General features: G+C 44.5%; 1 protein-coding gene across 4 annotated transcripts in view; it reads right to left on the reverse strand.

Annotated features, from left to right (window-relative positions):
- Positions 1 to 4,180: 4,180 nt before the first annotated feature.
- sema6cb (semaphorin 6Cb) overlaps positions 4,181 to 27,036 on the reverse strand; it is a 170,878-nt gene continuing 148,022 nt past the window's right edge. For 2 of the 4 annotated variants that reach the window (XM_030393760.1, XM_030393761.1), the window contains 4 exons: positions 25,945 to 26,003; positions 25,375 to 25,425; positions 21,424 to 21,579; positions 4,181 to 8,420 (listed from right to left, as the gene is read on the reverse strand). In XM_030393760.1, coding sequence (XP_030249620.1) covers positions 7,090 to 8,420; positions 21,424 to 21,579; positions 25,375 to 25,425; positions 25,945 to 26,003 — 1,597 coding nt within the window. In that variant the 3' untranslated portion in view covers positions 4,181 to 7,089. The remainder of the gene's footprint in view (positions 8,421 to 21,423; positions 21,580 to 25,374; positions 25,426 to 25,944; positions 26,004 to 27,036) is intronic. The other 2 variants (XM_030393762.1, XM_030393763.1) reach the window with 2 other exon arrangements.

Consider the following 27,036-nt stretch of genomic DNA (forward strand, 5'->3'; position numbering starts at 1 on the left):
AGAGGAAAACATCATTTTTGCTTGAATGCCACTGCAGGTTTATCCAGGAACACCTCAGCAGTGATGACAACACAGCAAACTGAGAGGCATCACAGTAAAGTCGAGCTCACTGATGTCACTGAAACGACAGAGGCTTTTTTTTTTTTTCTGCTTTACATTCGTGAACAACCTGCAGAGATTTTGGCTGCAAACAAGATACGAGGATGATTTAAATTATGTAGTTTTCTGGTCGTGTTTTGATGCAAATCTCTGCTGTTTTATTCCCCCGATGAGCTTCAGAACAGTACTTCCTCTCATTTACCTGTGAGCCTTGAGAAACATCCACGTCTGAGATCTGCACACAAATTATTCTCCTCTTTCGAGGAACACTGTCCTCATTACTCTGGTTAATACACACAGCGCTGTCAACAACTTCCTGATCGCATTTTTACACCATCATTTCTGCCTTTTTTTTGTCTTTTTAATAAGGCTAACCTGCATAATGAATAAGAGTTTGACACCTTAACAGTAGTTTGCCTTTCTGTTTATTTCTTCTGGAGTGTTCAACGTTCAATGTCATAGCCACGCAGGAAACGAGGGAACATTAAAAAACAACAGATGATGAGAAAACTCGACTCAACGCCGATGAAATGATGTCCAGTTTCCATCATGGCCGGTCAGACAGCTGCACAGTCATTGGATCCAAGTTTCTTCCAAAAATGACATTTATTACACATGATTAGTTTCTATCATTTTAAAAAAAGTCTGACAGTAGGTTGATGTTGTTTTGCTACTTTAGCCTCCATTAAAAACTTTTGCTATAATTAAAAACTTGCATCATAACTTTTCTTCTTGTGTTCAGGAAACGACTGAGTGAAGTTCACACAGTTAAACTTGAACTAGCTCCAAACTAACCAACCATACAAAGCCGGAAAGGGAAAATGAGTGGCTACAATCACGGGTGATTTATTTGTTGACGGCTATTAACAGTTTGTTCGACTGTGACTGCCAAAAGCCGACTGGCCTTTCAAACTGGAGCACTTGTTTTCATGTTGCAGGCAGAAATGTGGTGAAACGGTGACCGATGAACAGTGATGTGCACAAGGCCCAATTGTTGAAAAACGCGCTAAAGTGCCCTCTTGGGAGCCAAAACATGTGCTTAAATGCCCTCTTGGGAGCCAAAACGTGTGCTTAAGTGCCCTATGGGAGCCAAAACGTGTTCTAAAGTGCCCTCTTGTGAGTCAAAACGTGTGCTAAAGTGCCCTCTTGGGAGCCAAAACGTGTTCTAAAGTGCCCTCTTGGGAGCCAAAACGTGTGCTTAAGTGCCCTATGGGAGCCAAAACGTGTTCTAAAGTGCCCTCTTGTGAGCCAAAACGTGTGCTTAAGTGCCCTCTTGGGAGCCAAAACGTGTTCTAAAGTGCCCTCTTGGGAGCCAAAACATGTGCTTAAGTGCCCTCTTGGGAGCCAAAACGTGTGCTTAAGTGCCCTCTTGGGAGCCAAAACGTGTTCTAAAGTGCCCTCTTGTGAGCCAAAACGTGTGCTAAAGTGCCCTCTTGGGAGCCAAAACACACGCTCAAGTGCCTTCCTGGGAGCCAAAACACGCGCTAAATTGCCCTCTTGGGAGCCAAAACACACGCTAAAGTGCCCTCCTGGGAGGCAAAACGCGCGCTAAAGTGCCCTCTGGGGAGCCAAAACACACGCTAAAGTGCCTTCCTGGGAGGCAAAACGCGCGCTAAAGTGCCTTCTTGGGAGCCAAACCAAACACTAAAGTGCCCTCTTGGGAGCCAAAGCATGCGCTAAAGTGTCCTCTTGGGAGCCAAAACACGCACTAAAGTGCCCTCTTGGGAGCCAAAGCATGCGCTAAAGTGTCCTCTTGGGAGCCAAAACACGTGCTAAAGTGCCCTCTTGGGAGCCAAAGCATGCGCTTAAGTGCCCTCTTGGGAGCCAAAACACGCGCTAAAGTGCCCTCTGGGGAGCCAAAACACGCGCTAAAGTGCCCTTCTTTTCGCCCCTGCCCTTCAAAAAGTCTGTGCACGCCACTGCCGATGAACCTCACAGAACGATATTCATACGTCTTTGATTCTCTTGATTAGTAGAAAGAAAGGAAGTTTTTGAATTTACAGACCTCCTCAGAGGGAGTCCTCACTGTTTTCCTTCTCGTTGTGGACCTCACTGACAAATCTGAACAAATTATCCGTCAGTTCTTCTGTTTTATGTTAAATTAACTGAATGAACAACATCTATTTTTGGGTGGTAACGCATTACTGGACACTGGAACTGTAATAATATAACAGCAATTCCTATTAGAAGTTGATTAAAACACTCTTTTACTACTAAAGGTGGAAATGCTGCTGTAACATGTTACTTTTGTAGAGTTTTAAACTGCCCATGATGAACGTTGAACGGTTCCTTTTCTCACTGAAGACAGAAACTCGATGTTAACAGGTGTTCGAGGTTCTCCGCTCAGTGTGAAAGATGTGTAATAAAAAACATATTCCAAGATTTTCACAAATAAAACTTGGTTATTGTACTTTGTCTTCTGATAGTTTAGTCGGATGGATCTGGTGGTTAGAGCGACTATCATCCAAACACAGCGTTTCCACCAGCAGACATAAACTCTGCAGAAATGTCTCTCAACACGACCCTGAAAGTTCCCGGCTGTTTCCTCGCTGCAGGGGTGCGCTCACACCATGATGGTTTATTATCTGTTATGTAACGGCCCGCGGGGAGTCTATTAGTCAATGAGACTCAGCAGCTGAAGTCAGAACGCTTGTTTTGTTCACACTGCTATTCGCTCTGCGGTGGCGTCGAATAACGACGGGGAGATTCAAAATATGGATCTTCCATTTAACCACTTTTGATTCCGTTTGACCTTCTCAGAGTTGCAGACGATCCCGTTGGAGTCTTTGTTTGTCCGGATGAGTTTAAAAAGGCTGCAAGTGTTTTTTCCCCACACAAACACTACAGAAGCTCCTTCAGTGCTGAGCTGGAGGAACATAATGTCCGAGGTGATGACTGGACGATGTTTCTGTGCCAGACACACTGCCGGTGGTGCGGAGAGGACAACATGGAAGTCAAGCTGTCCTTGAACAGTGGAACACACACTCATACTGTACAACACTTTATGACAGGATAGGCTCACCGGTAGAGCCAGCGTCTTGTTATCGGAGGGTCGCTGGTTCAATTCCCATCGTCATACATGAATGTATGAATTACTGTTGCTTTGGACGTACGTAGCTATTTAAGGATAAATGTTTAATATCTAATCATTCATTAATTCTTGGTTAAACGTTATTATTGCGTCATGTTGGACTGACAGTTTGAAGAGCCGACCTGTTGTTCACTGAGCAGCTTAGCAATTTATTCTAATATTTGTTTTTTGAATGTATCGATCACTTTATGCTTTCTCTATTTAAATTGTAATAAGAGCCACATTTCATAGTTCTTTCCAGGAAATTTAAGAAAAAACATGAACTAAAAGCTTGTGAGGAATGTATGGACCTGTAAAATAAAGCCTTTCACAAAAAATGGTCATATTTTGGGAAGTGTTTGCCAGCTTATCAAGACTAACTACGGCAACGTGACTGAGACTGTGGAGGCTTTGTGACCGAGCTCTGTGAAAAGTGCTGTATTAAATACACTTTACTTACCTTTAAAAGAGAAGAAGATTGTGTAACTACATCTAATCACTGATAACACTCACCTTCCTCGGGGCAGGAGTGCATCATCTTCTTCTCTTCGTGCTGCTGCCGGCTGTAACCGACTCGTCGTTGCCACATGTATTCACACAATGAAGACGTTTGTTCTTGAAGTTTGCAGTTTGAGTTGTTTTTCCCACCGAGTGGACAAGTTGGCTGAAGCACTATCTGAGATCTCTCTGTAAGCCACTGATTTAACAGACACTCTTTATAATGCAACTCACAGCAAAGCAGCATCTTTATAAAAGAAAATCCTGGACCTGCATTAAAAATTAAAGCGTTGGCCGATGGCCGAACCTTCCACCGGTCTTTTATTTTTGAAGATCTCCTGGCAAACAAACAGCCCTCAGTGGAGGTCACGCAATATAACGTAACAGCACTCCTGAATAAACTCACAACTGAGAGTTCAGTCAACACCGGACAGCTCAACAAAACAAAGTTTGTGTAAGTTATAGTTTGTGTCCCCCCCCTCGTGCATCACCCACACACACTCACCAGTGAGACGCTTGCATCATATTTTTAATTTTATTCCTAGTATAAGAGACATACAATGGTATTCTGTGAGACCAAATTCATATTAATTCAAGAGGCGTAGCCTGGAAATCAAACAGGAGAAAAAACAAAAAAAAAACATAATACTGAATCAATGAGACCCCGCCCAGATAGAATGTATTTACACCAAATCAAATACTGATTTTAGAGCTTTTAAGAGGCGAGACCGCTCCCTCCCCCATACAATCTGTCACCGGCAGAAAAAATAATGAAAGGAAAAAAAACAAAACACTTCCACTCATCAAACACTGTAGCTGCCACAATTCCTCTTATAAACCATTACGGTCACGACCTTAAATCAAGTTGGATGTTTTGTATTTGTTGTTCCAAAAAGCTATTTAATGCTCCGCTGCCTGTTAATATCCAAATCAACTTTTTTTCTTTTTTTTTTTTCCTTTAAACAAACGCTGCTGTCGGACCTTTATTTACTGGAGCTTTGAGTATGAATAGTAAACTTTAGATTGGCTCAAATGAGCTCTGGGAAATTTCAATCAATAAACACCACTTTCGGATACAGTAAATAGCGTAGTGCTGTTTTCACAGAATTGATCACGGTTCCAGTCGACCGTGGCCGAAGTGACTCCGCTGAAAAGTGCAACAGCGGAGAGTCTTGAAGCGGTGATGTTTTCTGACGCAGAGCCGACCGGACCCGACTCCCCCCCCCCCCCCCACACAGGGAGATGTTCTGCAGCGTGGCCTCCTGGGAACCACCACTGCATCGATCCGAGAGAACAATCTCAGCTCACCGGATCAGAGTTCATTGCACTTCTCCACGTTTCCACACATTCCTACACAGAAACTCGTGTTGTCTCCACTCCTACTCGCTTCCTGTATCGCTGAAGTTGACACCCGGTGACGCAGGTAAGTCCAAATCGACAGCGGTAACCATTGTAGAAGTCCAGTTTCGTGCCTTCATCCTGTATATATTCTCTTTTAACGTTATTTTTTTGAACCATCTCTTCAGAATAACGACTAAAAAAAATATGTATCATCCATCGGCCCCTCTAACATCGACTTCTACAATGGCTACTTAAGAGGAACTGTGAACTGCTCCCTTAGAAAACCCAAAGAGAAGCTAATGCTAATGCTAATAAAAAAAAGTTACCATGGCACCTAATCGGGGAAAGTGACACCCAGTGGAAAGTGACATAATATGGAGGCAGTTTGAACCTGAACGTCTGCAGTCTCAGGCTTTGTGTGTACTCGCTTTGCCAAACACTCACCCAAAAGCATCTGCAGGCTCTCACACTTGTGGGATAAGAAAACCAAACAAAAACAAAAAAAACAACAACAAAGAGAAAAATGAAGGGTTTCATTCCAAAACTCTGTATTCATCTTCGAAAATAAGAAAAAAACATTTTAATGGTGTTTAATATCTCTCAAAATAACAGATGAGAATTTGTGAAATATTACTTCAAAAAACAAAAAAACAAAGAAAAGAGGCTCAATTAGTGAGTGTGTTACAATCATACTCGCAGGTTTTTAAATGACAAATATCTCGTTCTGGAATGAAACTCTTCAGATATACAATAGGATACTGTATGACACGTACTGACGACCATAGAAAATGAAACACCTACAATATACTGTAGCATAGTAGCCATCTGAGCCCCTTGCATTTACCCCTACCCCCATGTCACACACTATTATTAAATAAGGCACACATTTACACATACAGTTAAAATTTGGCTAGTAATTATTCCTTTATTTACAACCAATAGCCACAAAGTTAATAATTATAATAACTGCAGTCCGTTCTATGTTTTTATGTTCATTCTCATTCTGCCGGATGGCGCGGCGTTTCTCGTCTCGTCCTCTTTGGGTCCAGAATACAGTTTTTTCTTTTCTTTTCTTTTTTTTTTTTTTTTCTTAAATGTCCTTTTCAGAGGATGTTAGACCCACTAGATTTGTGGAGCACCAATCTTAAGAGAAACATTCTCGAGGAACTTAATGGACCCGATTTTCGTCACTTCTGACTTTGACATCTGCTGGGACGGGAAAAAAGAAAAGAAGAAAGATAGAGAGCGAGAGAGAAAGAGAGAGAGAGAGAGAGAAAGAAGACGAGTATAGCTGCTTTGTTGAAGTATTTCCTTGAACAAATTTGGTTCAGTTTTATTAGCCAACTGACAAAAAGGGTTGTACTGATGAAGTGCATGACTCGGTGTCCCCCCTGAGGTTTTTTCTCGGGGGGTGTTGGGGATCGTTTGATATGCCCAAAGATGAAAGAGTATAGTAAGGCAGAGACGTAACTACTTTCAGGGGAATTTTTGCGGACTTTTCACCACAGGTTACATATACTGCATATGTATATGTATACATATACGGTGTGGATATAAACACACATATATATACACACACATGCATAATATAAACACATTCGAGGGTGGGGCGGGGCGGGTGGGGACTGGTTACCAACACTACATCAGAAAAGGTTAAGCAAAAGCATGAATCTAAGCATCGCAGGAGCCTCTGGCTTTTTAGTCTTCGAGATGACTGATGTGTAAAGTTTTTTTTTCCAACATCAGCGCGTCCAAAAACTAAGTTGCATTGTAAATCCACACTGAGGACATTGGCAGCCTAATATAAGGAGGTGGCATCACGTCACCTGAGTCAGCAGTTCTATAATAAGCGAGTAGCTGAGCAATACCAATATGGTACAAAGATATTCGTTGGACAAAAAGAAGAGGGAGAAACAAGTTTGGTTGAGGCTTTCGTCCACAGTGACACTGGCTGCCACGCGATTGGTTGTGTTTTCTCGTGAAGGTCTGAAACCTCGAACCCACTGCTTTTCTTCAAAGGGAGGTTCCTTTAAGAAGACACAACGAGGGAGACTCCCTCTCTAGTCCAGGAGTGCACCTCCTCAGTAGTTGAACTTGCCCTGTTGGTTGACGGGGGACGTGGCAGGTATGAACAGGGGCTTGGGAGGGACGTCAGGTTTGAGAGAGGAGGCCCGGCGGACGATAGCACCCCGGTGTTGGACCTCCTGCTGCTCTCCGTTGTAGCTGTGCTGGCGTGTCAGGTAACCATTGGGGATGAGGGGGTAGTGAACCTCGCAGGCGCTGCCCGTCGAGTTCATCCGTGCCAGGAGGGGAGGTGGCTGGTGGGGTCCACCGTTTCGTTGGCTGAAGCTGTGCTGACGAGGGATCATTCCACCTCCACCCACTCCTACTGCGCCTCCGTTGGGCATCTTGCTGGCTGCTGTGATCAACGAGTGCCTCTGGGAGGAGTGCCTCCTCTCCAGCGTGGACTGGTGGTGTGGGGGAATGTCTGGAGGAACATCCATGCGTCGGGTGAGGCTGTCTCGGGGTAAGGTGGATGAGCTGTAGTAGGGGGCTGATTCTGTCTCAGGAATCTGAGGTTGGATGCGATTGGCGAATGCTAGTTGACCGCCGCCGCTGGCCATCAGACCCGATGGGCTCATTAACTGGGAGTTCTTGCTGCCGCCTGCCTCGTGGATGTGCTTCAGGAGCTCGTCCAGCGAGGTTACCTCCATCACCTTCTGAGAGTAACCAGGGTAAGGTTGTTGTGATAACACACGTTCAACATTATGGATTTTGCGCTCGTCTGGGTGGAGGTGACCGAGTGGCTGTCCGTTGGACAGGCCGTGGGAGTACGGGAAGACCTGCTGGTGAAGCAGGGCGGAGCTGGGCCTGGAGACAATGTTGTGGGACTTTGGTTCCTTGGCATTGTTGCAATTCTGGTTCTTCTCCCACTGGTTCTTGAAGGCTTTCATGCTCTTGATAGGCAGCTCCGGGGTCGAGTCTGGTGTGGGCAGACCAGACAGCTCTGAGGAATGGTGGAGATGGTGGTGGTGGTGGTGGTGGGGATGGACCAGGTCTCCCATCGTCATGGCGTGATGGCCGTTTCTCCTCGGCGGATGATGCTCCTTGCTGTTGGCGAAGAAAGAGTTGTAGATCTTTGGAGATGACACCTCCAGCTTGTCGTCCTTACTCTGGCTGTCCAGTAAACCGTTCAGTTTAGCCAGACTGCGGAGCGACAGGGCGTGGGGGATCGGGGCCTCGGGATCTTTCGACAACTTCTTGGTCTTGTGGCCTGTGTGGTTACAGTAGCAGGAGACCAGGAAGCCGGAGAGGAAGGCGCCGAGGACAAAAGCCACCAAAACACAAGCGATGAGGAGAGTGTAATGGACACTGTGATTGGTCTTCTCCAGCTCCGGTGGTCGCCTCACACCTTCAAAACAGAAAAGATTGAGAAAAGGGTACTTCAGTTAGAGCTTTTCTGACTCAGCCAGAAGAAGGAAAAAAAAGACACATTTTCAAGAGCTAATGTAGGTCAAGTAGCAGCTGGGACAGACAGGTTGTGTTTACAGGAGCTTCACTATGTGGGGAACAGCATGGGAGAGGTGTTTGAACTAAGCTCTTGGCTTCCTTTTCCTTCCACTGTTAATAGATCAATACAGTCTCTCTTTCTAGGACCTGCGCTTTCCACTCAGACTGGCAGAGGCCAAGAGTTCCCCAGTCAGTGAGAAATCAACTCCGAAATGAGTTAGAGCTTTAAATATTGATGGGAGTGCAGCAGCAGGAACCTGATGTCATTTTCACAGACTTTGCTTTCCAATGCAAGGATCAGGGGTGAGAGCACCTGGTATGATGAACGAGCCAAAAATAACAGGTCTACCCGATCGCTCACCGAGTGCGGCGCCTTTGCCAAAACAGACTCAAATGAGGTTGTCAAACTCCTTCGAAACGAAGCTGAGGGAGCAGCCAGTGCAACGGTGCACCGAAAAAACACAAGGTTACTTAGCTGAGGCAAGTCTACCATGTAAACGTCCTTGGGTGATGTGACCCTAGCACTCTGTTTGCCTAATGGCGTGAAAGGCAACGACTATAAGAGGAGTGAAACCTGCCACCTCTCGTAATCAGAGCTCATTTGCAAGAGGCTGCCGCCATCTGTGGTGTCAGACCCTCCTCTCCGCCCTTAATGACAGTTTCTGTGAAACTGATTAGTCTGCGGAGGGGGACAGCTGAGCTGCACCGAGGAGGGAGAGAATGCAGGTGTTCCAAACAAGCTAAATCCAACGGCTAATGAAAGCTCGGCGGAGGAATGAAAACGGAGGGTGATGATGTCTAAATCAGGCTTGATGATAGTTTATGAGATGTTCAGACTGGTGATGACGAGGATGATTGGTCGATGAGTATAGGGCATATCAGCTGAATAATGAGGTCTGCGTTAGAGTGAATTTTAATCTTTTCTCTGAATTAAGTGACCGAGACTCGACATAATGAAGGCCTCTTTGTCCAGAAAACTCTCGTGTAGAAACTCAGTGCTGACGTGGGTGATATGAATAAAACCTATATATAGTGTATAATTTCAAACCGCAGCGGTAATGTACTTTCTGGACGCTCAATCGAGACACTGATTATAGATGAAATAACAATCTCTCTGTCTGATTTTGGCAAGAAAAATCCATTTATTAGCCAAACTGGCACGAAAAACTGTTTGCAACATCGTCTGCAGAGGCTTAAAACAACAGAGAGATTTGAGAAGGATCATTTCAAGGTACGTTCGGTATCATCATGTCGGACCATCCTGCCAGTTGCATCGTGATGGAGCTGTAATGTGATGAAGCCACGAATAAAAACCCAAATCCTCCCGAAACTGATGAAATTCTACGATCCATCTGAGACCAACATCTCAAAAAAGGAATTTTTGGTGGAATGGAATGAAATAAAAACCTCCTACATGAACTGAGGCCAGTGTGAGCCTTATTGAAGGTAATGAGTGTGTGTTAAAAGGACCATAAAGGGTCCTCCACACTGAGCGTATCTGATTAGAGGCAGATTTTAGGGGGGGCAGATACTACAGGGGAGGAAAATCTGATCAGAGGGACTTGGTACATATTTCAGTCAAATCTTATAAATCCACAAGAGATAAAAGCACCAATGACGGAGTCTAAACTCAATCTTCTTAAGCCTCAAAAGGCTCCTGCCACCATGGTAACTGCACAATGCATGAAATGGAAAGACATGCCATTCGCCTCCTGTCGTCACTACAGCTCTAATTTGACAGAATCTCATTACAAACGTGGGGAAAAAAAGCTACGGCACAATCAGAACCAAACTAGTTTCCTATCTCTCGTTGTGACGGATCTGTTCAGTTTCTGGCCAAAGTTTTGAAAAAGAAGTTTATGATTTAGGACATGAAGTTACCGTGAAGCGTGGTCAGTTCTCTCTCCCTCTTTATTATCTAGAGGTGTGCTCGCACAGGCTTATTATCTCATCATCATGTATCACCACACTCGTTTGTCGCGGGGTGCTTTGCTGCCATTCTCCCTCACAGAGAGAGAGAGAGGGACACTGTGGCGCACTATAATCTTCCCAGAAAATAACGCTTTGAATAGAGCTTCCAATTAAAAATGCTCAATTTTTAGCCATTTATTCTTATGATTGCTTCGACTTATGACCACATTAAAAAGTCATAAATCATAATTGCGTCCCAGTGGGAGACGCGATCAAAAGCGATGCCGCAGTGAGCCTGTTAATACCTCTTCTTTTAATCTTGGGCAATCTTTTTTTTTTTTTTTTTGTGGGTCTCATTACACAGGCCGCCAATCAGCTCTGTGGCGACGTTTGGGTCCAAGTTTGTGATTCTAACTGATCAGCGTCCCGGCGATGGCGGCAGTGGCGGCGTATAGCTTTTGTGATGAGCGGGGAAAGGCTCCTCTCATCTCAGTGTGCTTTCAGCCTCCTGTTACCCCTTGTGGCTTCCCGGTACCTGTGAGTCATCTGTTCCCTGCGGGCCCCCCCCCCCCACCTATCTGTGGACACTGGCCTATCGACGGGTCCCTCCTGGTTAAGATGTATGAGTCAAGTGCCACGGCGGGGGGTGAAACGCGCAGCTGAGGTAAACAAATCCAGAGCCGGCCGACGACCTGTCACAACACGTTTCACGAACAGGCCGGTTGACTCAATCACTGGGTATGCGGGACATATGGTGCCACTGGTCACAGTGAAATTAATACCCTGTGAATCATACCGACAGGCTGGCAAGCTGCTAGGTGGCGCACAGGAGGTGCTGGCCAACTGTACACACCGATTTGGCCATCTTAACGCTTCTTTACAAGCGTCTGGACGCTAAAGACACTTTGAAACTAACAAAAATATTTTCAATTTAGAAAAAAAAAAAAGGTACGTTTGGAAAAACTGTCACTTCAAGTAGAGGCGATAATTAATGCTGCTTTTTTACGGGCCCTTCAGAACTCCCCTACAATGTTTACACAGCGTCAGAGTCAGTGTTCCTCTCTCACGTCGTCACATTATATTTCTGTGTCAACTCAACATGGTCTCGGCTCAGAGACGGCTTAATATAGAGACGCCGGAGTCTGCCAAAAGGTAAAAAAGACAGATGGGCTGCGTGAGTGGAGGCAAGGGAGGCAAAGGAAGAGAGGGATGGTGACAGCCAGGGGATAGAATGAAATAAATAAAGGAAAAAAAAAGGCGGAAGATGAAGGGATGAAATTCAACCTTGGTGACAAACTGGTGATGAAGAGTGGAGTGAATGTGAGAGGACTGAAAGATCCAAGAGTCAGGAGAGCACGAGCGGAGAGGCATAGAGTGGAGATGAAAGAGAAAAAAAATTAGAATAAACTGGAGAGAAGGAGTGGATGTATGTGCATGCAGCAGATTTGAAGGAGGAGGATGGAGGATGGAGGCAGAGTGAGAGACAGACAGACATGATGGGGTGAGTGACAGACCGTCACTCTGCTGGGTTTTGAAGCCTGGTGCTCTGCGGCAGCTGTGATACGGTTGGAGAACAACCCTCGCGCTCCTCCGCCGCGCCGTAGGAGGAGAGGCGCTCCGTGATTGCATCCATATTGTTAAAAATAGCCGGCGCGGTAGGTTATGTAAACAGGAAAGTTTTACATGCCGTCGTCTGCGCTGCGCCTTACTAATTGGCGATGGGTTTTTGCACGAGGGAAATAAAGTGTTTGTTTTGTGTTTTTTTTGTTGTTGCTGCAGGTGACGAAGTCTGAAAAATAAATTACAACGGAAGTGACAACTTCTCTTAAGCATGTGAGTGATTAAGTGAATGGCTGCTGTCTTCGCCGGGCTCACGCAGACGTCGTAAATCGACTTCATTAACAACACAGTAGCCATAAGCTTCTCCATGACACCAATTACCAGTAATCTCAACACTTTGAAGTTCCCACTTGCTCAATTGTGAAGGAAATTCTCTTCTGCATCTCTCGCAGCACATTAAAGAATCAGAAACTCTACAAAAACCCGAATTTAAAACACAGCCAGGAAGGAGCAGCGACAGCAACTCTGTCAAGGTCAGATATGAAATCATTTACACAGAGGAGCAACTTTTTCTTTCCGCACATACTTTAACTTTTTTTTTATTGTATCAGGCTTTTCTTTCCTCAAGGGTGCGTTTAAATGCTTTGTAACCTGGAGAACAACTTGTGTTCTATTTTTTTTTTTTTTTGCAATCGAGTGAAGACGTTCCAAAATAGCCATAATTAGTTTCTGCTTCTGCAAGCTTACAAGTGCATGTAATTGTTCCCTTAATGGCTACTCCATCCCAACGAGGAGCCGACGAGACGAAAAAATGGCCCTGGGCTTCGTGGGGGAGCATTATCCCGGCTAATGCTGCAGATTTATTTCTTCCACGCTAAAAATAACATTTTTTTTTTTAACTCCTGAAAGACACCCTGAGGTTGACAGATTGAAACAAATGAATTATTTTCATTTTTCCCCCCCAAAAAAAGCTGAATTGAAAAGCGGCCCGGCTCCTGTGAGCTTTTAGTCATCTGACAGTTTTTAATACTTGATGTCTGCGCACTGACAGACATGGTTAGCAAACAGAGCATGACCGTGTGTGTGTTTGGTGTGCCTGGCCACACACACACACACACACACACACACACACACACACACACACACACACACACACACACACACACTGGGTATATGTGCGGAGCGTGTGCGGGGTTCTGGCTGTTGACTGAGTGAATTCAATCATGTACACTTGTTATTAGGAATTTGCATAATATTCCACCTCACTGCTCAGCCAATTGGATGCGGGTTTAATATATGCACACGCGGCTAAGGTGATACGGTGTAATGTAACAGATCCATTCCAATTGAAAAGCAGTGGTAATGAGCACTGCATTTCATTCCCGGTGTGCTGATGCATAGAGAGCATAGATTTCATTACAGCTTCTGATTGAATGCTGGTAGATTAGGCGCGCTGTGGCATCTGGCAATCAGACGCACACTGTCTGTATGAAGTCCTTCAATATTTACACCTGTGCTTTTGAAGGGGAAAGCCAAGTTTCAGTCAAGTCAAGTAGCAGCATACATGTTTTCAATTCAAAACACTCAGACAGCAGAGTGGTTTGGTTAAAGGGCCGGTTCACTCAAATGATCAAAAAACACGTCTTCACATTTCTCAAATTGGTTCATATTGCAGATACATCAGTATTGTGCCTGTAGGAAATCTTTTAAACTGTAAAATATCATATGTTTGTGTATATTCTGTGTACTTACCGTATATTTGAAGAATACCTGCCGACATAAAGCTAAATCTAATTGTTTATAAAGGTGTTGTTATGATTTAAGCATAAAAATATCAAAACTCAAAAGCAGCACGTGCTTCTAGAAACAATCCACAGACACATTTTTCACTGAAACTAACTTCTACAGACAAAATGATCCAAAACAAAAACTAATAATAGACAGAAACATTTGTTGTGTGTGGAAGTAAATGCCTAGTAATATAATAATACCTATAATATAAAGATAAATAGCCTCGGATTGAATAAAAGTCAATTTTTTCTTTTGTAATTTGGGTGAACCGACCCTTTAAGTAGCATCTGATAAATCATCACAAGCCATAAGCACATGCACTGAGTGATGCAGCTGAATCAGAAAAATCCAAAAAGAAAAGATGTTTATTTTGCCATTCAGACGCCGGTAAAGCAAAAACAGTTCCAGTGCAAACTTCCACCTGTCGTGATGTCGTGAGAGGAGAAAGGCGGCACGGGAAGAATCTTCGCTTTACCAACGTTCTTAAAGAGACAGTCCACGCCAAAGTCAGGTGACACAGATATAATAATAATAAATATACTCAATCATTTGTTTCGTTAACATTCATCTTGGTGCTTTTTTAGCTTCATCACAGGCAACACATGAAGAACATGCACCAACCAAAACAAAGAGAGGAAACTTGGACTCCTAATAATAAAAAGTAAGGTCATTTAATGGAGGTTTAGATTAAAGGAACAGTTCACCAAAAAAATAAATACCACTCCAATGATTTCTGGAGCTCCACAACAAGATAGCGGTGCAGTATTCAAGATAGAGACTTCATTCAGCTCGTCCTGTGTCAAGTCTTTCCCAATCAATTTGGGATTCAGAGCTTTTATTGTGACAGACGAGCTGTATGGAGCCATTTCATTTGTTGTTTCTGGTTGTGCTGCAGCGCTGTTTTGCTGTGAAGCTCCAGAAATGATTTGCGGACTTACAAAACTTCAGCTTACTTTTCCATCAGCATGGAGATGAGGAGAAAATGACTGAACTTACATTTTTTGGTGAACTGGTCCTTTAACCACAAACGTAGCATCCATTTCCCCAACAATCTTTGTCTTACAGCTCTTTCTTTCTGTTATAAACACACATCTATCATGTCGCACAGCGCTGTCTTTGGAGTGAACTGCTGCTTTAAGGGATGAAGAAACTGCTCGCAGGCCACTCGAACAACTGCGCAACAGTTTCAGCCATCGGCTGTAAAACCAGAAAGGCGGATCATAAAAAGACAGTGAAGAAGGAGTCAGTGAGAGAGAATTCAACAAAGGAGGCAGGTGCAGCTAAAAGGGTTAGTCCAACCAACTGAAGAAAGGAAAAAGAAGAAAGGAAAACAGGCAGGTAAATCGGGAGATAAAACTCCCCAGAGGTCAATGAGACAGATTAAGGGTAAGGGGTTACAGCAGCCGGGACGACTGCGTGGGTGGATGTGATCACCGTGGGCCCCGAGGATCGCCGTGACGCCTCTCCATCCTGACACTGAGCTCAGCTTTAATAACCGACACGGAATAAAGAGCCATTAAAAGAGCCGGTTATGGAAAGTGAAGTATTCGGTGTGTGTGTAATGCCTTTAAAGTTAGTTTTACAGCGCGCTGCCGTGTGTGTGTTTTTGTAGTAAAACATGATGTCACTTAAAAAATGGCAGTAAAGTGCTGGTGGAGTGGAGCGGAGGGGAAAAAATGGCTTCGTTCTGTGTGACCTTTAACGAGCGCCATTACACCATGACGATGACTCAGGGAGTTCAAAATTGGCAGCAACGTTTCCAAAAGTGAGGCGAACGTGTGTGTGTGTGTGTGAGTGTGTGCACTTTGGCCTGACTTGTGATAAATCATGTACGAGCAGCCAGCAGGGTCAACGTAGATGAATGAAATCCGACAGCCAGCCGTTCTGTTTAACCGTCATAATGAACATGTTCTGGATCCGCAGCCTCGCTCTGACCCCAACAGATCTAAAGTTGTGTTAAATTATTTAAAATCAGACTTCACACACTGTCTCCTATTTGAGAAAGTGACAGCTGCGGTTAGAATTAAATGGAAAAGTAAAACTCTGACACTGACACCGCTCAGCGGTGGTCGACATATTTAACATTCTAACTCACGGCGAAGGAAGCTGAGCGAGTTTATAATAATGTATTATAAGTTTCTTGACTACGAGGAACTTTTAGTTTTTGTTGATTGTGGCGTCCCCTTTGGACAAAAGCGGTACGACATCAGCGCCGCCTGAGACCACAAGATGGACCGTGATGAGGTAATGTATTAAAATGTGATTTTATATGTGATATATGTGATTGGATCAGAGCGCAGGAGTTAATAATAACTATATAAAAATAGCAGACTGTTCGCTGATGCTCTCGTTTGCTGTTAGAGGTCATTTATAGTCATCAGAGGAATCAAGAGACCGTTTTATAAACACGTTGTAGTCACTTTAAGATTACAGCTGATATATTTGTGTCGGTCTTACTAGTACGAGGTAAGAAAATTAAAATATCAGTCATAAGAAGTGCTGATCCTGATGTGGACTGAAGCCTCTGAGGAGCAGATATGATGATGGTGGTTAGAGGGGACACAGTCTGAGCCCTCTCATCCTGACTGGATGATACAGGCGGTGTCTGTTGCCATGGTCTTTACAAGTATAAATAACTCCTTTAGAAAACTAGCTGGCATCGATGGCGCCCGCAGGACGTCAAGCCCTTCTTCATGGAGAAGGTTCAACCCGAGTTCACGCTCTGCTCTCCTCCTGTAGTGTTTTAATGAGTCGGTAAAAATGCCCGCTTCACTTGATTCTATTATCCCAGCCATCGCACTGGGTCAGCTAAATTAGCTGCTCGCTTGGCTTTTTTTTTATGTGCAGCCCACGCCAGTTCACCTAAATGTGCAAGAGGGGTCACGGAAAAAAAAAAGGTCAAATCACAATGGAGGGCAGGAGAGGGGAGAAAACAAACCAGAGGTCCAGAACCAGGAGACTTGTGAAACAGCGTTCCGCTAAACGTTGACACACAGAAGGAGAGGTGGGCGTCCTCCGGACAGAAACTGCTTCAGCGCAAACCTGACTGCTGGCGTTTTTCTAAATAGCAGCAGGTCAACAGGTGTCCTGCCCCGGCTTTTTAGTCCTCCCTGGTGTTTACGTAATGTAATGCAGCGGCCCACATGTGAGCGAATATATTGCACTTCACCGTTTAGCCGTCCGTAACCGAGCTGCATAAAATGAGAAAACAAATGTGGTGAGGATTAACAGGGCTGTGTGAGGTGAAGTGAAGCGAAGCCAGCGACTGCTTTGTGATTTTATATCTCGCTGACATTTATGGATGAAGTGGATTTAAAGGTGGTTTACTTTCTACTGATGTGATGGTTGAGAGATGTTTACTGACGGGGAAACTCTTGGAAGTTGTGAAACTTTTCTGAGCCGTCACATCCGTCTCACCTGTCAGAGAGAGTAAATACTGGCTTACTGTTTTTGTGTTAAAGGAGGATGTTCCCATACGATTTAAACATAACATCAGGTACAGTCTAATGACAAACTAACAGACAGGTAGGTGATAACCGTAACTTTAACTGGTGTGAGGGGAGAGCTCGTGTTAACAGGTGTTTTCTCAGCGAGGACATTTTGACAAGTCACGGTAGGTAAAGCGTAGAATTAATGAAGGCTCAGTTCCATTTAGCTGCTGGTTCTCGTCACATCATCGTGGCTTAATGGGAGATTTAAACAGAGTGGAGCCGCTGTAATACCTGTGCTTTTTAGTTATTTTTTTACTGCTATGACTTGTCATAATATCTGCAGTAAAACAGATCTATAGTGTACAGTCGTCGCTGGTTAAGCGCCCTGATGGACTGCTGTGTCTTTAAAAACCTCTTGAGTCTAAAGTAATTTGCAAAAAAAGCCTGTTTCTGCAAACTTTCTAATGTCCAGCAGGGGACAAGTCGGCTGGTTGCAAAAAGAAGTCAGATTGTATGTAAGCTTATGAGAAAATGACCCTACTTCACTATGTCTTAGTTTCCTGGTGAGTTTATCATCTTACTTGCTAGTTTAAAGACGGGTATGCTTTTGCGTTGCTACCTTGAGAGTGACAAGTCGTCCTCTGGTTCTCAATCAGGAAACCAGCTCCACACTCACACTTTTGGCTCTAAAAAACCAAGATGGCAGCCATAATGCCAAACTTAAGGCAGTCCACTCACCAGTGGGCGATGCCCAGGTCGGTTTACGCTTGCTATAAAGTCTTTCAGAGTATCTGTTCAGTGTTTTGTAACTTCATGTCTCTGCTATTCTTTCTCTCTCCGTGTGTTTCGTCCCGTGTGCTTCCGTCTACCTGCCCGCCTTGTTTTTGCGGCTATGAGATTTGTGACACAGCTGCTGCAGCGCCTCTACAGAAGCTTCGGACACAAAAGCAGATATGTGGTGAGAAATGGACAGGAAGTGAGAGAGATTGGAGGCCCTCTTGGAGCTGCGACGCCGTTACTTCCACACCAGCTCCTCTCGCGCCTTATCAACCCGCCCGCCCGACTCTTCTGATTGAACCGGCAGCATCACAGTCTCCGGCTGAAATAGATTGCGCTGCTGTTTCTATTACATCCGACTCCTACACTCCCCCTCCTCTCTCCTCCGCGGTGTCCAGCTCCCTCGCTCAGGCCCCTGCTGGTTATTTATTTGTTATGGGCTTTTCTCATTTGAGCCCGAGTAGCTCATCATTGCAGCCAGAGAGTCTGTCTGCGTGAATGGAAGCTTCTTTTTTACCCGCTGAGGATTTATGGACTTCTGACACGGTGCCTGCACGAGCGTGCAGCAAGTCGAGGACAAAAACTGCTTCGTGCCGCCTCTTCCTCCCTGAATCTCGTCCAAATGAACCGTATCTTGTTCAGGAATATGTTCCAGAATATCCAGAACTTTCTCTCCGCTGCTCTTGTTTCTTGACATGATCATTAGAAGTACGCGGGGACGTTTGGTTGAACTTCCTGCCGCGGTTTTCGTATCTCTTCGACTTAAATTTCCCACTTTTTGTAACGTTAATCAGTACGAGTGCCAACTGTCTAATTAAAAATGTAAGAACTAATGAGACTGGAGCCCATAAAGATCAAGATGTAATTAAATATTCAGAAGCTTGTTGGAGTTTTATAGGTCATGTCATGTATTTGACAGAGCTGGATGGTGTTGGAGAGTTACATTACAGGTTTGATGACTTCAACAAATGTGTGAAGAGAGAACTGAACTTTCATTTCCAGAATCTCACTCACATTCACTCTGACGTCTGTAATTACACAGATTCCAGCCCGACAATACACTCTTAGAGCCGAAACGATGACTCAAATAATCGTTTAATATTTTTTCCAATCAAAATGTCAAAAAGTTGATGCTTCCTGCTTCTCTTTCAGGAGGATCTGCTGCTTTTCTTTGTCAAACATTACAGCAAATTGAATATCTTTTGTCAGGATGCTGATGAAACAAGCAATTTCATGTATGTCGCCTTGGGCTCTGGGACCTTTTCTACTGCTCTCTGATGTTTAACAGAACAAACAGTTTATCTCGTTGATTCTTTCATCTATATGGTTTTTATTGGCCGCGACTGAACCGAGCCAACGACTGTCACCAGCGATCCGGAATAAAAGGCAGCTGAGTGGCAGGATATTAAATTGGACGTGTCATTAAATCTGGAGCTTTCAGTATTTTTTTTGTCTGTCTGTGTTTGTGACCCCGAGGAAGGCCGGCGAGCAGTCGATAAGTTTTTTGGGTCTCATTTTCATGTTGTGAAGCCGCATTAATCGAGGCAGTGAGCCGAGAAGATTTGGAGGGAAATCTACTCCCTTTTTTTTTGCAGTTTAACTTTGCTAAAGTCAAAAAACGGTTCATATTCTAATCTCGCCATCTGTAGATACTCATTTATCTTAAAACAGGGACAGATATCCCCGGGAAAAGGCCTCACATGCTCCAAGAAACTTTGGAAATGTTGCGTAAAAGAAATATTAAAAAAAGGAAAGTGAAGATTAGGTGCGCTTCCATCAACTAGTTTCAAAAGTGCAGTTAGAGATGCAAAGTGTAGTTTGTCAGAAGAAGACAGAGAAGAAGAAGTGGAGGTGTGATTTGGATGCAAAGCCAATCGTTTCTGCCAAGAAACATCGAAGAAGAAGAAATAGAACCAGTCGCCTCGGCCATCTACGTGGGAATGGAAGTCTAATGGGAATACCCAAGAAGAGGCCGATGGTGGACACAGTTTCTACTTCTTCTTCTTCTTCTTCTTCTCTTGGAGTGGAAACAGCTGATCGGTTATGTTAGTTCAATATTCGGCATCTCTGAACATGTTTGGAAAAAGTGTTTCTCCTGTTAAACACATGAACTCTGTTTTTCAAAAAGCTAAAAAGCCTCAAAACTTTTCCAGAATTAATGAAGTTTTGCTCAAATCATCCATTAACCTTTTTTATAATGCGATACTTCATAATGTGAATAAAATATGCTAATAGAAACTCGTCTAATGAGAGACTTCGTTGAGTTACAGGCTGGAAGTTCACGTCGGGACTTTGACTCGGCGCTCTCGGAGTCTCTGTTCGCCGCACAGGGAAGTGACTTTTAGCTGCGCTCCCTCAAATGGGAATGGAAATCATAAATGTAAATGCGCGGCCACATCGACGGAGACGACACCTGACTTGTGCTTTGCATTTTTTTTTTTTTTAACGGGCGTGTGCTGGAAAAACACCGAGGGAATATTTGTGTGTGTTGACGAGCTAAATAAAAGATGAGGAAAGGCCACGCGGGAGCAGTGTTGTTTAGACTCAGGTTCTCCACTTAATTTGAGGAGTTAATTAGAGCCAATGCAGTATTTATTCCAAGTCATTAAATCGTACACTTTCCTGGCTGGCTGTGTTTGAGCACATTGGGATGTACGGCTGAACGTAACGGGATGGGAATGTCCTCTTCTAAGACTCTTTCCGAAACTGTGTTGATCTCAGTTCAGTGGAAGTCGCCTGCGGTGATACTCGGCGACATCGAACACGAATCATTCGGCAGGCTTTACATTTAAAAAAGGGGCTTTAAGTCAGTGGATGCATTAAGCGAAGCTGCCCGGGAAATTACGCATCACGTCATGTCAACGACTAATGAGGTGTGTGGATCAAGAGAGTCGATTAGCAAATGCTTTTCAGTTCACTAAGAGATTGGTTTGGACTAGTGAGTTAAGTGTTAGTGAGCTAATGGAAGAGATATTTCACCCTGGAAGAAACATTATCACAGACAAAACCTCAGCACGTGACTTCCTGAATCGTCAGCAGCTGCTGTCGTGATTTTTATGTTTTAACTGGTCGGGACTCATTTTTCTCAGCGACCGTTCAAAAGCCGTCATTATGAGAAAACTGCATAGAGAAATGTATTTTTCGGAGGATGTGTAGAAATGATTTGATTTGAATTCGTCTCTGCTGTCAATTTTACATTAACTGCTTGAAATGAGTGCCGTCGCCGTGGAGACGCAGGCCGGATGACTGAGCTGATTCAGAGCGGGATGAAAACAGGAGACAGTTCTTCCAGAGTGAAACTTTTTTTTTTTTTTTTTGGTATTATCATTTCTTGTTAGTTGTCAGTTTGGTTAGAAGTGTAACGATGAGGCGATCGGGGCCCAGCAGTGTAATCCCCCTGCAGATTCACTGAGGACAGACATCCCTCCCCCTTACCCTCCATCTCCACACTGATTGGCTCCGAGTCAGGTGACCCTTGTTCCCCCACTGGGGGAGGGCCATCAGGACCTGTACCTCTTTCAGGGTCACCTGCCTCCTTTGGGAATGCCGCCCCATGATAGGTTGTGCTGGCGCTTGTGGGTGTGGTCTTCCCTGTGGTTGTGACGAAGGGGGGGAGGAGGAGGAGGAGGTAGTGGAGGAGGAGGAGGAGGAGGAGGAGGAGGAGGAGGAAGGGGGGCGACAGAGTGAGTGATTAGTGAAAATGTGAATCAGCCCGGACAATCAACTTCAGAGAAATGAGGGTGAGTCCTGAGTGGGGAGAAACAAAGCGTCACCCGTTAACATAAAGACCCAGTGATGATAGTGGGCGACATGATGAGCACACAGAGCAGAATTTAATCACCCGTCAGTTCATCTACACACACAAAAACACACACAAACTCACACACACACGCTGAGGTGAAGAGCTGCGGCGTACTTTATACCCACACTCGCTCTCTGCAGGTGAGTTTGGCATTCACTACATTTTGCAGCGACGATCATCCAGAATATTTCCCTGCGTTTGCTGCCATTATTAAAAACACACAGCGATTTGTGACTCTTTAAAAACATCATAACGCAGCTCTGGCAGTTTGTCAGAGGAGACTTTAAGGTGACACTAAGCTCATAAAATACATTCTTGAATGTTTTTTTTACTAGTGCTGCGTGATCCGGTGAAGAAATCATATTAGGATTATTCTGACAGATATTACAGTTGGGATATGATTCATGATTAGTCGGAATGACTATTTCTGCAGTATGATTTTCTTTTTTACAGATAAAAACCTGTTAAAAGCTCGATGATGTGACATTTGTTGGGGCTCTGCACCTGGAGAACAGGATTTGTAGATCAGGGCGTCTCTGCAGCACTTCAGTACGTCTTTATCATCCTGGTTTGTCACAGAATTTACCTTTAAAACACTTGAGGCTTCTACTATTTGGATATTGCACTCTGCAAACTGCAGAAACGGTTGAAGGCACTTTTCTAATATCTAACTCTTGGATCAATCGGGGTTTGAGAGAAGGTCTGGCTTCCCCTCAGTAATCATTTAATCCTGGTTTTCATCTCATTTTACAGAAAAATCTCCCCGTCTTCCCTTTTTTTTATGCATGACCACCATTAAAACTCCTCTGCGTCCACCCTGTTAAGTGTTTTCACAGATAAGTTGAAATAGATACTGGTGTTTTTTTTTTCCCCTCCACCACAGCTCTCTTTTTTTTTTCCACTACCTCATCCTGAGCTGAGCTGTTTCACAGGAAAACTCCGTCACCTTGAGGCAGACGAGCAAACATTACGACGGCCGCGTCTGGAATCATTTCAAACATATGCCGAGGAACACGCTGGGCATTCGCTGCCACGGGCCTCGTATTATCAAACGTATTTATCTTGATGACACACTCCACATCTTGATTGCATTATTAGCTCTCTGTTGTCCTTGAGGTCCGACGAGCAGCATGCTGCTATTGGCTTCGGCTCCGGCACTAATAAGCCGGCCATAATGTTAGCATTCTGCGGATCTCACACCCAGACTGGAGGAAGAGGGCTTGTTCTCCCTCTCGCTGCGAGCCAGTTGACAGCGTTCACTCTGAATGAGGTGCCCCGTCAGTTCGCCATCTGCGCCGGGCAAATTAAAACTGTACACCAGGGGGTGTTTGGCCCCGGCGCCTCGGACAATAGCTCCAGGATTTCATCATTACCTCAATTTATAACTATTGTGTTATTCCGAGTGTGCACATAAGATCATATTGTTTCTCCTCCTTTTTTTTTTTCCCTCTTGCTAAAAGGACACAGATAAAAAAGAGGAACATTTGATTACCTACACAGGCAGGCGCTTGTCTCACGCCCTCCTCTCTGCTGGCTGCGATTGTTTGGGTGACAGGAAAGTGGAAGAAAGAAATCGTCCCTGCCTTTGGTGTGCTTTCGAACACAGAACGGAGCCCCTGTGTGACAACAGCTTTGTTCGGCATATGGGGTGTTTCATTGTTTGGGAAAGCTGATAATTGATCTTCAGCGCTGAGACTTAAAAGGCTTTTTGTGTAAAAAAAAAAAACTATAAACACCCCAAAAGACAACAGAGACCGAATCTGACTGCGTGTGGAGAACTTCAAACAGTGCAGTGAAGCGTCGGGGTGGGGAGAGGATTAAGCAGGAGCGTTGCTCATCAAGTCTCGCTACCGACTGAGTGGTAATTCCTCCAGCGGGGAGGCTTTACGGACTACTGAGGCGCTGTGGGGCTGTGGAGGTCCGGGCCGGAGCCTCTGGCAGACAAAGTAGCCTCTGTTCTGGGAAAGACACGGAGGGACTCGCAGGATGGATGGTTCTGCTGAGACGTAATGGTCGACATCTTCCAGCATGATGTGCTCAGTGAAGATACTCATCACTTTGTTGGATCAACCACTGCCATTAAGCTCCCCAGTGTCCCAATTTGTGCATTGACAAAAGGGAGCTGACTTTGAGCAAGTCTTAAAAAAAAAAACTGCTCACAGAGTCGAGGCGGGTGCTTAGTTGTGCAGATAAAAGCGACAGCGGCTGGCCAACAGCTATCTGATTGAAAATGACTAGTTTTGAATGTTGCAGTGTTAGAAAATGATCCGAACACAACCTCCTCAATCTTCTCCGAGCGCTGGGCCAGCTTGGCGGCATTTTCCAATTTCTATTCCGGCCATGCCAGGGGCTGCGCGGCGTGGCCAGCGGGGGAGTAATGGGACGTGACAGGGATGATGATCCTTCTTGATACAGGGCATTAGGCAGGCCGGCCAGCCGAGCTCCTGGTCCATCAAAAGGAGTGATGCTTCAGACAATGGCTTCAATGTTTACGCTGTCGGACCGGCTGAGAAGGAGAGGTGGCCATTCAGCTGCCTCCATATAAAATATTCTGTAACCTCCCGAGTTGTAAAGTGCAGAAACATTTACTCTGTGGGCATATAAGTGAATAAATCTGAGCCTGTTCTCCACATAAAGTAAGAGTGAGCGAGGAGGTGGAGGATCAATATGTTGTTCCAGGATATTTAAACAACTATTCATTTTATTTCTTTATGTTGTGGGTCGTATTTTTTTTATTTTTCTTTATAGTTTTGGCCGTCGCTTTTATTGGCAAGGTTTTACTCAGCAACTCTACAGACATTACCGGCCAAAACGCTTTTACCTTGATTATAGCACCAACTCATGGTGGACATGTGACACTTTTTGGGGTCTAACATAGAGTTTTATACCTCCTCTGGAATGCTGCAGCACCAGATTTACCAATGGACGACCCCCTTAAATTTGTCAACCAATCCGACCATTTTCTGTCTGACTTTTATCAAACATATTGTGGAAAAAGCAAAAGAAATGGACCTACAGGCACATATTACTGTACTATTATTGCTGATAATACCAGTGGAGGGATAACAGTAGGGTTCCCAACACCACGGCTGTCCAACCTTGGCTTGGACGCTTAAAATGAGTTGACTAATCTGTCCGTGGTAAACATTTTGATTCTGATTCTGCTGAGTGACTTTCTGGTTCTTGGTGCGTCCACTTAAAAGTTTCTCCATCACTGAAGTGCCTTCAGATAAACTTTGGGTTTGTTTACAATTTCTACAATCATCTGCTTGCTCATGTGCTTTGTTGTAGTGATGACACAGCATCACAGGATCATAACAATTGAACTGTTTTGGGGGAAATTGTTCATGTTACCAACAGTGACGAAGGCCAAAACTACCACAATAACACCCAGCTCGCTATAAAACAAAACTAAAAACCCGCCTACTGATTTAACTCTGAATCATGGCTGTTAACAGACACAAACCACAAACTTTTCATGAGAAAACCTCTTTAAAAACCACTTAGCGTTCTCAGCCCCTCACTGGTGACCGGCTACATCACCTGACGCAGTAAAAAGTAAAAACAAAGACATGTCCACTGACCATACGCTGAATCTAGCGCCGTGTTCTGCTTGCGAGTGGTCGCCAGGACATCTGGAGAAAGACAGAGAGAGACAAAGTCAACAACGCTTCCAGTGTTTGTGGATTGTGTTATGATTGGTAAAGATCTCTGCTTCCTGGGCTGCAATTCATTAATTCCCTAATGGCAGACAAGTAGTGTTGAATTCTTCCTGTTTGTGCTTCTGATCACATCCCAGACACATGCAAAGGAGCTATAACAACCCACTTTGTCTTGTCTCAAAAACACTTCTGCGAGCGAATGCTTAATTAAGATAGAAAGATTGAGAACAGTATTCCAGCAGGGACTGCGAGCGAGGGCGGACAAACTACTCTTCAAGCTCCTTCAATACGAAATGAATTGCTGCCCTCGTTGAAATAAATGCATCATAATGCTCCACTAAAAATTGGTTAGATCCACAATCACTTGGTGCCTGCTGTCGCTCTGCCATCAAGATCTGATAACAGTCAGAAGGTGTTTGTTTTTTTTGTCGTCCTCTCTCCTCCTTTATTGCTTATGCAAATCAGTGAAATAAATAAATGTTTCCATCTCACCGTGGCAGGTATCCGGGTGCTGACGGTAACCGTTCTCCACATCCTGTTCAAACCCGCCTCTGAGGGGAGAAAAAACAAAAGAGACGCATCAGTAAATTTGCATCAGTCCATTTCCCCGACTGTCCATTTGTAACAAAGCACCTCGTTGAGTCTTCCCAAAATTGGTTTTGCTGATGAGGACCGCTCGGAGTGCTCCGTAACAAAATGTAATTTGTTCCGTGTCTGGCTGAGGTCAGAGGGTCTCGCATTTGTTGCCGGGACGCAGCGCTCGCCGGACCTGAAGGGAAAATCCACCCTTGGATCTCCCTACAAGGTCGTATATTATCAATTTTGTGGCATTCAGCAGATTCCCGGCACTTAGTTTGTGATGAAGAATTGTAATTTACTTCTCGTGGTGTCCTCACTTTCCCTCAGCCCGTCCCGCTCTGCCTGCACTTCACTTAGTCATTCCCGGCATGTTTTTTAGAAGCAGGCTGTCTTCACACACAGCACTTTCTGTAGCTGCGCTGGATTTCAGTAAACTGAGGCTTCTGCTGGTGAAATTGGTACCTCTGCGTTCTCCACCGTATGATTGTTGAATGTCAGTGAAAAAAAAATAGTCTCGAGGGAAGTGTGTTAACACCCGAACCTGTCATTTACCGCTGATATTTTCATAAAAACACTTTCTGCTGTTGAACCCCTCGCATTGCTGATCGCATGGCACGTGTATCTGGAAAAAAACATCTATATTTTGCACCAGCTTTCTGCAGCAGTTGGAATAACAAAGAAGAAGAAGAAGAAGAAAATGAACTTAAGGATGAAAGCAATCGGGACGATCGGGAGTTTTCCGCGAACCGGAAGTGTAATCGTCAAAAGCAGTGTGAGCGTGCGTGTGTGGATTTTTCGAGGGTAAAAGAAGGTCGACGTGAGCAGATTCAGATCAGGAATACACGATCGTGTTCAAAGTTTTTCACTTCCTGCTCTCACCGTCACATGCAGGGGACTAAATAATACATGAATAGCCTGTTAGTTGATTGATTTAAAGTATGTTATGGATGAGTTTCCCCTTTTCATCACGTCTGCATGAATACTTCAATGAACTCAAGAGACTCG

Source organism: Sparus aurata, chromosome 17 (genome assembly GCF_900880675.1).
Source record: "Sparus aurata chromosome 17, fSpaAur1.1, whole genome shotgun sequence".
NCBI classification, from domain to species: domain Eukaryota; kingdom Metazoa; phylum Chordata; class Actinopteri; order Spariformes; family Sparidae; genus Sparus; species Sparus aurata.